The sequence below is a fragment of the Arctopsyche grandis genome, chromosome 12 (assembly GCF_051622035.1).
Source record: "Arctopsyche grandis isolate Sample6627 chromosome 12, ASM5162203v2, whole genome shotgun sequence".
Taxonomy (NCBI): Eukaryota; Metazoa; Arthropoda; class Insecta; order Trichoptera; family Hydropsychidae; genus Arctopsyche; species Arctopsyche grandis.
The window spans coordinates 16260718-16273632 of record NC_135366.1 but is presented as its reverse complement, the minus strand read 5'-3'; the positions used below and the strand labels follow the sequence as shown (position 1 = coordinate 16273632).

Genomic DNA, 12915 nt, shown 5'->3' with positions numbered 1-12915 from the left:
CACGTATATTTATATAATAAAGCAATTTTCACGCCCTTTTTTCGGGTACGTTTTAATAAAAGGCTCAATATTTGAATTAAAATCTTATACGGAAATTTGCATACACCGCTAGTACATATTTTATACATAAAGTCAGTTTTTGGGATTTTGTAAAACATGCTCGTTAAAAGTAGACCATGACGTAGTGTTCTCTTCTTTATTTTCCCGTTTTTGATCGATTTTTTATAGAACCAATCTCACTGCATCCTTTTAATGTCGTTTTGACCGCACGTCGTGATAATTTAAGTTGTTTGGAATTTTTCATCTAACCCGACCCTTGAAAATATGTATACCAAAATAATCTGAGCCCTATTTCCCAAATTTGATTCCTGTTTTTTGTCATTTTTCAATTTAAAAGAAATACGAAAATGACAAAAACAACGCGATTAACCACTACTCACGAAATTCTGATTTACGTACAATTTCATTTTTTTTTAATAATTAGAAAACCAAGGATGAGAAATTCTGATTAAACAATAGATGAAATTCCTAGCAAGATGCAATGCAGGTAGTGGCTGAGTATTTTCTTTACTGTATACATATACCCCATTTCCATTACCCGAGTGTATTATTAGAAATAGTTTTAAATTAAGCACATTAAAATTTGTATATAAGCTTGATATCATTTTTCTCCATATTTTAATAATTACATTGTTAGGAATAGAGATATTCACAATCATAAAACTAGAAATAGGAATAAGTTAATTATAGGTAGAGTTAAGAAAGCAAGAACTGCAGGAGGTGTTTGCCACAGATTCGTTCAAATCTATAATGCCCTTCCTGAAAATATTAGAAGTGCTAATAACATTGGTGCCCTTTTGAAGAAGTAATTATATAAATTAGGATGCAATGTTCGATGTATTTTGTTATAGTTGTTAATTCTAGTTTTTTATTTTGTTATAAATTAGCAATTTGCTATTAAATAAATAAATAAATACATTTGTCCACGGCTGTATATTGACTTAATTACACACTGTCAAAACAATTCCTCGGAGAAATTCAATAACTATCTTTCAGACGGTAATAATAATAAAATATCGATTTGAACGATTGTGAAAGTCGATCAAACCACATTCAATAAATTGAAAGGTGTTTCACACGATCTTGCGATACGTTCCCGAATAACGTTTTGCAAGAATAGTGATTTATTTGAGAGAATGATTCACGCTACATACTGTTCGTAATAGCCTCACCGACCGCAGCGAGGCTATAAAACACCCCCTGCCCACATATTAGTATTATTATTGTAGGGCTTTTGTCTTGTTTGCTGATGGTACCGATCGATAGTGTGTATGTATGTATATACTTACATATATATAAATGTATGCATGTACGAATGTATGTATGTGTTGTACAACAGTTTTATTCTCTAGACTACATAGAAAAGAAAACGGGCGGGAAAGTGGCCGCAGCGGGATTTTATATAGAGATTTATGAGTTTTCGCGGTTCGGCGTTGAACGCTCGAATGATTTATCATCATCGTCTATTACCGCGTAAACGAAATATTCCATTACAACGCATAAGAACACTGTCGCAAATTTGTATGTTTGTTTATTTAAATTTAACGAAGTGCTTTTTAGCGTACTTCTCCATATTTTTACTATTTTCCACGTAGTGGTTTTCTTGGGAAAGCTTTTTATCTCCGATAGTTTTCCTTTTGCCTTCTAGAGCTGAAATAATGAAATGGTTTTTGATGGCGAACTGTCTACTTTATATGTTTTAACTATTAAAGGTTCATTTATACCAGCAAAACTGTAGCCGTAAGCTGCTCGTAAACAGCAGTACGAATTATTTAATACACTACATGTATATGCAAACTAATATCATATGTTCCGTAATGTATACATATGTGACGTATCCGAACAGTAACTGAAACGATCTATTCGTATTATACAGCAGTACATCTCACCGAAACATATCGAGCAGAACCGGTTTTCTTTGTCTATTGTAGAAATATTCACGCATAACGTGACGTCATCGTGGCGAGTGCACCCGTGCTAATGAATGTGGTGCCATGCGAATACTTTCAGAAACGTCATATTGTGACAATTTTGATTCGTCGATACGGTGCAAGCAATATTGCGCGATATCGTCGCGCTCTTTAAATATGTATATGCAAGCTGATTTTTCCTTGCACTTATCCAAAACAAGCATGAATGTGCTGTATTGTATGAACTGTGTAGTCTTTTCCGTGCACTGTTGTGCCAAGCTGTTGCCGTGCAGTGCTAGATTATATCAACCGACCTTAAGTTGGCAAACTTTAACAGGAAGTCTCGATTTTATAATCATTCCAGCTGTGTTAAAACAATATCTTAATCAATCAAATAGCTACGTACGCTTTTTTAGTATTAGATTAGCACTCGCAGAATGCTGATTATGCGTCATTAACTCTTCAATTCATCCCACGATGAATCTTCGACAGTCTTTTCTAACCCTGTTTCAACGTTTTCTACATAGAAAATGTATAGAGAAAATGCTGCGCTGCCTTCGGGCGAGTTTTAATTAAGCTCGACTGAAGCTTTTCCTCCTCTTTTCGCGACTCTCATCTCTACGATCTCATCGTTGTGCGCGAACTTGATTTCTTCCTGATTTGATTCGATTATGCTAGACAAAAATGCAATATAATTTTGATTAATCGAGTTCCGCGCGAGACACTTTTCCGAGCTTTCGGTCACCCGGATGTGACGTCACTGCGGGAGGGGAAAAACCCTTGACCTGCACTTTTGCAGCGTTGTAATTTATATAGGGAATGGAATACACCGCAATGTTGTATTTCGCTTTACAAAGAATTTCTCGTATATTATAAATATTTCATATTACACAGCACACAGACAATATTTGTAACTTTAATATCGTGTGTACGTTATTTGGTATTTTCGTTTGACTTGTAGCATTGCATGAGTCTGAAAATATTTCCATAGCAGAATTCCAACTACATATATGTGCGGTATAAAATATAAAGACTTTGTTAATATTTAAAAAGTTGATATTTTATTCTGTGACGTCATATTAGTTTTTTTCAGTATGTTTGTACATATGTACTGCAATTGAATATTTCTAGTTCATATTTAAAAAAAATCAAGCTCAATATTTTCATATTATTGCAATCGGCAACAATAGCAATTTAAAACGTACGTATTTATTATTAGATACCTTATTATAGTGTTATGAAAAATGTCACCAAAATAATTATTGGATTATTTGATCTACATAATACAATATATATATATATATATATATATATATATATATATATATATATATATATATATATATATATATATATATATATATATATATATATACTAGTGAATAGCCCGATGAAACATCATCGCATGGGTATAAAATTATTATATACTCTTATAAAACTAAAAAAAAAATCCGGAACCGGAACCGTTATTTTCGTAGACTCTCATAGATAGTTTTCAATTCTTTATTTGTAATAATTTTCGATTCTTAAAAATACGCAGACTCCCATGGAGAGTTTTCAATTATTTATTTAAAGACTTCCTATTTTTTTCTATTATTATTAGCTATCGCCCCGAGCGATACTGCAAATCGAAATCGATTCACTCGATCCATGACATCCGACTACTTCCGACTTCTTCCGACAACTACCGAAGATATGACTCCGTTTTGATTGGTTGTCCATACGTTCTGTACGATTATTGAATATTAACGTTATTTAGAGCAGCCTTTATATCCGTATCATGGTGTACTGGTCAGTTTATATTGATCTGGGCGCGATGGGGGTAGGTTCGAGTCGGCGTCCTGGAATTGATTTTATTTTTTCAAATATCGCTAAAATATAAATTAATTTCAATTTCAATTTCAATAATTTCAATTAAAAATATATATTTAATTGTTTTATATGAAAAGAAAAAAAAATGGTTCAAAACTTCGATAAATGAAATTATTAAAATTACGTATTTTTATATGGCGAGAAGGAATATTTCAATTAATGTTTAAAAAAAAAAGGCGAAATGAAAAATTGGATTTGGCACGATGTCCGAGACGATTAGCTCATTTAGACCCATATTCAGGCTATTTGGGGTGATCGGTTCGAGTCGCGACAAAGTCGTCTCGTCGAAAAATGAATTAATCGATTTTTATCGATTCGTTCATTATGTTCGGCGAGAGTTAGGACACACACACACACCCACACACACACACACCCACACACACACACACAGATTACCGTCGTTATATATATGATATATATATATATATATATATTACAACCTACTGTAAATAATCATAATTGGCTAAACCAAATATGAATAGAATGTTGTGAATAAAAACTTGTCATGTCAAACTTGTCAAACCATGTCATACAAATTAATACGATAGGTACGATTATATTATCCAGCACTGTGCGTCAACAGCTCGGCACAACACCGCGTGGAAATGACTACTTCTATTCATACTATACATAAAAAACCAGAACGTACTTAGCTATTTGATTGATTACGTCATAGCTGAACTTATATTTTATTTTATTTTTTATCGATTAATCATGCACACTCGCCTAACAGATTGCTCCAAAGCGACGAGTGCACTAAACAGAAGACAAAATACATACGCCACATACACATTACGGAACATATGACTGTGTCCATATAGAATGTACTAAATAATTTATTCGTACTACTATTAAATGCGGTTGCCGGTCTGTACTGTGCTGGCATAAATGAACCTTTATGCTGGTGATCGCTGTTCTTGAATCTACCTAAAATTTATATTTAAAAATCGCAATCGGAATTATTGAAAAGAAACCGATTCAATTGAATTATATTCTTGTTTGGTGATGTTGCCTTAAAAAATCCTTAATGTGTGATCAATCTGAGTGGAAACTTTTTGACTTGACAATTTCGTATCAATGAATCATACATGCATGTATTTCTTAAGCTTCGTCTCCATGTATTTGATTTTTATCTATAAAATTATCTAATTGATAATATGCAAGTTTGAAATATGCATATTAAATACTTAGTGCTAATATTTAACATATCTACCATTTAAATACTGATCCGCAATTTTCGGTTTTTAATAATAATATTAAATTAAGTTTAACCGCCTTTGCTTTAAAGCTCTCAGCTGTCTATGTAGTCTGCTGAGGGAAATTTCTCTTCAGTAGTAATTGGCATTTATGGTAGTGCTAGAGCTTCGACGTAGCTTTCAATAAGGGAGTTTGATTAGATATTCTCCTAGAGAGCTTTATATACCTATACATACATACATTATATATCCAGTATGTGCAGCTGTTCATAACCGTGTGTATGTATGTACAATGTATTACGTATTCGAATGATACATTTTTTTATGTAGATATTTCCCCGCTTCGTTTTACCGTTGATTTTTGAGCGAAGTATTCGAATAGGTCGTGTCGATATGTAGAATTTAGCTTCGATGTTCGATTCCAATATTGTTGGGAATTTCCGGATTCCATCAGGTACGGATCGTAATCTCTCACCTGGAAATACTCCCCACCCCTCCGTCTTTCCTCTTTCGGTCTTCCTGCTTCTTCTGTGTCCTGCATACTTGGCGAACCGCTCGCTATAATCGTGGACCTATTATGGAGCGGCTGAGAAAACCGAGAAATTTTCACATATTGTATTATGCGAGGTCGCGGAAAATTTTCACGTCTGGAATATTCGCGGTGGGGGAAAAAAGTCGTCGTCGTTTAAATTCGCACCGCGAAAAATACGGTCTTCTGTGCGTCCCGTCGGTGTCTTTCGTTAGTATTATTGGGAAAATTTCTCTCTTTAGACAGGTGTGTGTGGGAGGAATTATTTAATTTTCCAAACAAAATATCTCAACGAATTTTTTCTTTTGATGTGTTGTACAGTCTACTATATGTATGTTTTTTTTTTTTTTATTCCGCCTGTTATACGTTTTTTATGAGATTTGAAAGCATGAATATATAACTTTTCATTATTTATCCTACAAACATGTTGTATTTTAAGTATAATGAAATTTATTTTTTAAATAAAATATATGCGCAAATTATTGTTTATGTTGAAAATGTATAATGAATGTGACATTTATCTTGTTTCAGTCATTACGTAAAAGAAGACTTTTCCATCGTTCCGTTTTTGGACGCTGGTTTCAATAGGGTAAGTATTCAAATTTTCATTTAAAGCTTTTAATTTAATTGGCTACTATATAATTCGATGATTATAAGTTTTTCAACTTAAAATTACTATTTAATTGTTTAAAAATGCATTTCCTTCGGATTACTTATTATTGTACATGTACTCGTGCGACGCCAGATTTATTTCTTTACATCTTTGTTGTTTATTGAGTTAGAGAGAAAGTAGGGATGTAGGTAATTAATTGGTGTTTATTTGCATACATGTATATATGTTCATAAATGGTAATAAATGTATATACATACATACATACGTATCGATTGAAAACCATCGAGATGGTAGCTCGTATTTTCAATATAAATCGCATACATTGTATATCAAAATGAAATTCTAACCATCCGGTATTGTAACATATGAAAGCCTAAGTGCACTCAATTTCAGAATACCACATCGTGGTTCCACTATCGCGATAGATGTATTTTTATTAAAAGAGTTATATAAGCTCTTTCCATCCATATATGTAAATATATGGATGGAAAGAGCTTATAAAATTTTCCCTTTAGCGTATATTTCAAATTGAATCCGCGCATGCAAATGCATCAACGCAATAACCACAATGCATACAAAGCGGCTTACGTCGAATTACTATATGTATTTTAAATCAGTTGTGTACGGATTTTGTAGTATATAAAATATGTTTATTGAAAATCAAATCCGCAATGGTTTTGGTAAGGGGAATGTCTGAAAGTTCATCGCGGCAATCACGTATTTAATCATGGGCGGTTCGTGATGAAATTTCAATTATTTATTGTTGCCATAGTAATCCCCTCGTATCAAGGTCAAATGTCAAAAATTTCCCAATTTTAAAATTATACAGCTTTGCTTTATTTGAGTTGTATTGAATTTCGAATTTCTCCATGATGCGATGTTGAAAATATGATTGAAATGTTCATTATTAAAATTTGACGGGTTTGTTTGTTTCTCGTCTTATATTTACATAGTATATAGTACATATACATATATAATGTTTTCTAGAATGAAAATTCAATCAAAATCAATATAGAGCTCAAAACACGTACACCCTATAAAAATTAAGGACTTTCGTTGTACTTTGGAGAAATTTAGAACTCACTTTCCCTTCTCGATACGCCACAAGTTTTTCCTCAATTCGTTAAGTGGTCGAGTTGGGCGTACTAGAAGAGATCCGTCGATTCCAACAACAATAAAAAGTTAATCCGAGGGTCCTTGTACCAAGATTGCCTTCATAATTGTCTTTATCGGAAAATATATAAACTGTATATATAGCAAACGCACTTAAAATGTATATGTACTAAATTTTCCGCGCTTTAGTCCGGAGGAGTATATCATTTTATATAATTGTAGTTATATTCTGTTTTTTTTTTTTTTATGAAAAATTATATTTACCATGGTGTCATTACGGGCTTTGCCCCAAAGCGATACCTATGACTATGGTACATATGTACTTTATATAAATTTATAGCATTATTGTCATCAATTTGAGATTATATTCAAATAAAGGTGACAAATGGGGATAGGTAGGCAATTAGTTTGGAACCGTTTGCCGTTTCATCAATGAAATCAAATAAATTGGCAAACTATGATAGGAAACAATCGACTTGGAGTCACATATATTCATGGTTTGGCCAGTAACACTGGGTCAGGGATTGAACCCAAGACCCCTCGGTTTATAGCATTAACGCTAACCACTTAAGTATGTTGTTCATTTGAACTCTAATCAACAAAATTTATTTAATGACAAATGCGATATTGGTAAAACTTTTTTTTATATCATCATCATCATTTACAGCCATTCACCATCCACTGCTGGATGAAAGCCTCCCCAACACGCATCCACTCGTCTCTATTTTGCGCAACTCTCATCCATCTCACCCCACACATTTTCCTAATTTCGTCTACCCATCTTCCCTGCGTCTTCCTTTTATCCTTTTGCATTCTCTCGGGTACCATTCTAGCACTTCCTTTGTCCACCTTTCGTCCATTCATCTAGCCACATGTCCCGCCCATTGCCATTTCAATCTCTTCACTCTATCCACTATATCCCCAACCCTTATCATACTTCTCACCAACGTATTCCGTTTCTTGTCTTCCCTCATTATGACAAAACATACAACGTTCCATACTTCTTTGAGTTTTTTTTATATTTACATACGAAAGTAAAATAATATTTTAGTAAAAAGTAGTTTGTTCGTGAAACTATCATAATTTCATAACCCCATGATTCTATCGGTAAAATTTAGGTTAGTAATTACAATTTAATCATTATTACGCGGCGAGTTTGACGAAGTAGGTCTCATTTGTACGTAAAACTTGGGTTATGTCAATTTTACGCCACCTATTTCCCGGACGAATTTAGTCGAAAGTCGTATCAAACGAATTGCAGTACTTAGATATGTATATATACAATGTATGGTAAGTACATGAATGTTCACGTACAATATGTAGATATGTGCAATTTAAGTTGGTTTTATTTGCTTTGAGCTACTTCAAGTCGCTTTCCGCACAGAACGACATGCGAAACTTTTCCAACTGAGGCACTTTGCCTTTTCCGAATCGCACGCTCTCGAAGTGTTTTAACCGAACCGCTTTTTATACGGTCAATGACTTCTAATGTGATATAAGATTTCGTTACTGTTGAAGTGTCCACAACTCTATTTGGTTGGAGGGTGGTTTCCATTCCATGGAAACTATGGCGAATGGTAAATTCGTTATAAAATAAGTGAAAATATTATAACTTTAATGCAATAGTTTACACAGCGAAATTTGTACGAATGTTTAATCATAATTTAAACCACAAACTTCAATTAGAATTATGTATGTGAAAGTCATCATCGGTTTTGTAGTAAAAATATATATTTTTGACCAAGAATAAATCTTTTATTCATATAATTAACATTTTAAACTTCACGCCACCATTCTTTCTTCTCTGAACTATATATGTACATACATACATATGTATACATATATGTATGTACATATGATGGCTCGCATTTTTAAAAGCTTTTATTTAGTTATTCTAACACACCTGCTAGCTTACTTTGCATATACCGGTACTAGAGATCCCAAATATTCGTCGACTTCAACTATTCGAATATCGAATAGTAAATCAAGAGCTATTCGAATATTCGAAAATTAAAAAAAGGTTTGGTAAAAAAGGTTAAAAATTTGAATGAATCGTATTATCATATTTGCCATTGAATTCCTACTCGTTTTTACAGCCAATAATAATTTCAATTTTTTATTTTCTTTTTTCATTATGATTTCTTGTAAAAATGTATATTTCACCGGTGACTTCTCAAATATTCGTATTATTTTTCTGATGTTTTCTAAAATTTCGTAGAGATTATTATCGATCGAAAAGTGATTTTTTTCATTTCGACATTTCCGTATTTAATGAATAAAAATCTTCTCCATTATCTTCATTTGTATCACAATTATCTTCACTATATATTTCATTTTCTTCATAATCGTCGGCTTCTTCGTCATCATTCTTTTCGTGTTGATTTTGTGTATTTAGTTTATTAAAAAATATATACACGAATAATATTCGAATAGTTGATGAAATATTCGAATAACGAATGGCTGAAAAATCAGACGAATCATTCGAATACTCGAATATTCGAATATTCGATTGGGATTCCTAACCGGTACTTCTACGTATATTCAGTACCATTCTAGTATTTCTACTTTAATCTTTTAGCCACATATGTACTTCAACATTTTCAATTTCCATTTATTCACTCGTTCTACTTCGGTCACATATAGAAACTTATTTGCAAAAAAAGTCTCTAGCAGTTTGTTTCTCAGAGACTATCAACTTGTCTGCCAAATGGAGAATTTTTGTCCACAACACAATACAACTGATTGTAGAATATGCTTAATACCAGTACAATACCAGTACCAGGACATTATAATACCAGTACTTTTTTTGCAAAGAGCTTTACGTTGTTTTGACGACGTATCTTGTCCACATTATGTATTTATATCATATTTGATAATAGAATTGTTTGTTCAACAAAAGATTCTAAGAAATTAAATCGAAGTATTTGTCTTTCGTCACATCTCTACTTACTACAAATATTATATCTTGACCTGAGATTCTGCGAAAGACTCGTCTGTTGGAAAAATCCACATCTAATATATACATTTACCTTCATCTTCTAACTTCTCAATGACGCTCTTTATCTCTTCTCGTTGTTATACTAAGCGTATTTCGTTCAACCTGAGAATACTAAGATTAAACCTTTGCGTAATTCTAGCACCTGGCTGTCAAACAAAACAGTATATCGTAACTTAAACTTACATATGTAAACTATTAAACTAGTAATTATTGCCTCTTGCCTCCCTTCATGTATATGAGAAGAAACCTACCCTATGTATGTATGTGATTAGCCACTTCATCGCCGCACACCTCTATCAAAAATATTTTTTCAACTTCATTAGCATTAAAAATAATATATATCGTTGTAAATAAACCGAAATTAATTTCAGCTTAATTTAAAGTGTAGCGACTGTAAGTGTGGGCGTGTAGCGTTTCGAACCTAGCCCAAGCGCCCACCGGTGGGCGTACGGCCATGAAGTGGTAGAACCTAGCGTGCCCATCAATTATTGTATTTATACTGCTGTCAGTAATCTACGACTAAAAAGTATCGATTTCAGTCCTTTGTATGTTCAAAAGTTAAATGCAATACTTCAAGCATTACATATGTACAAGTATATAGATCTTTAATTACTTCAACGTCGTCTACATAGTTCCGACACCACCTGCGGATTTTACGTTTAATTTCTCCCGAGTGGCCATTTAAGTTTTTCTAATATCGCATGTTTTATTGGTAATTTTCAGGTAGTCGTAGAGAGCACCAGTGCAAATTTATGGGGTCGCGAGCTGACGCAACTGTGGCGCGGCCTGGGACGACCACTGGCTCAGTCAGGAGTCACCAAAGTGATCCTTGCAGCCGTGCAGAAATGCAAGGACGTTGTGCACATCACCGACGACAATTTCAGAATACAAGTAAGTCCTCGCCATTGACACGAACTCGACTCGCATATGTGTGTATGAAAATACACGCCCAAACGAGACAATAGACACACTTTAACTGCGAGTTTTACGGCCTCGCCGCGAATACGGCAAATGGCTAAACACTTCGGACATAATTCTTTATCGTTATTCTTTTATGAAAGTATTCTCAACCTCGCCGCTTGCGTCATGACCTCATCCTCGAAGCCTTCAATGGGTGGTGAAAGGGGGATTAACCACACCTCCTCACCCAGTTGGGGGAGATTGAAGTTCACCCCACTCGTCTCCGCTCCTAACCCATTTACTTTATTTTCTACGGGAAAAAATTGGAACGAAACCCCGTCGACGGTTCAACAGTAATGATCTGCGAAATGATGGATACATTCTGCTGTCGATTTATTTAATAATAGACTTTAAATTCAATATTTCAATTTGATTCAACTGTATTGGTCGTAAATTCAATTAAACGTTTCGTTACGTGGAAATTTTCAACTGATTATGCCAGTGTATGTACATATGAATGTAGGTCGATTCGCTTAGTTTCCCGGGAAAATTATATATAATACATGAAATTTGATTTGATTTTTAAAATCTATTCATACATTTTTAGTTATAGTATATTTTAATAGCTACGATACAGTGAACATAATCTTGTTAGTATTTTACAAGCTTTTTTATATTATTAATTTAGATTCTAATTAAGTTACTCCAGTTAAGGCTCAGTCTGATCTTGAAGTTATTACCACTTGTGTGATATAAATTGGTCAACTCATATTATTATATCATTAAAAATTGTTATTTTTTTCTATATATTAAACGTGTGTTTAACTGTCTCAATGCCAAACTCTTGGCCAAAATTTATAAAACATACATATATTAGACCAAAACTTGAATTTTCTTATTCCATTTGGAACTATTATTTTTGAAAGGACGTATGTTTAGAAAGGGTTCGATGAAGAATTACAAAAATGCCTTCCGAATTTAAATCACTTATATATGATATAAAATAGAAAATAATGAATCTTTACACTTTGTAGACAAGAAGTATCTAATTTAGCCCATAAAATTATCAATAACCATTAGAACTGTCCTATTGTAAACCTCCTTACGTAACAATAGCAATCATCAGAGAGGTCATACTTTCAGTTCCCAAAAATATATTTTTTACAAAGTAATTAGAGAATCCTTCTTTTTAAGTAGAGTGGTTACAGTTTAGAATAGACTATCCAATGAATTAGTAACTTCTAGTAATTAGTTGATTTAATTAGTTGATGATTTCCTTAAAATATAATAAATAGGTTTTTGTAGTTCTTCCCTGTTTAAAATAAGTTTATAGATATTTTATATTTTCTCTTGTTTATTTTATTTTGAATTTTTAATATTTTCTTTTCAGTTTTCTTTGTTTTCGATTTTAATTTAAATTTTTTTTTATATATATATATATATTTTTTTTTTTTATTTATTTTTTTTTTTTATTTTATTTTTTTTTCATTATCTTATTTGATATTTGTATTTCTGTACTACTGTATGATTATCCAACCTTTCGGGTCTATCGGCTTTGCCGTCTTTCCCAAGTATTCTAAAATTATTTTGTTTATTATTGACATTTGAGGCATAATAGGAAAAAACCCCAAAAACCTATTTACAATACATTTTATATATAATTTTTACTGTCGACGATCTTGAGCAAATATTGTTTTAGTGATTTGAGTCTATACTTGAAACCT

The 12915-nt window shown here is 32.7% G+C and overlaps 1 protein-coding gene across 1 annotated transcript in view; it reads left to right on the top strand.

Annotated features, from left to right (window-relative positions):
* The window catches only part of LOC143920446 (high affinity cAMP-specific and IBMX-insensitive 3',5'-cyclic phosphodiesterase 8-like), a 159298-nt gene that overhangs the window by 133782 nt on the left and 12601 nt on the right, over positions 1-12915 (top strand). Inside the window, exons 10-11 of the mRNA XM_077443336.1 lie at positions 6099-6156; positions 11015-11182. Coding sequence (XP_077299462.1) covers positions 6099-6156; positions 11015-11182 — 226 coding nt within the window. The remainder of the gene's footprint in view (positions 1-6098; positions 6157-11014; positions 11183-12915) is intronic.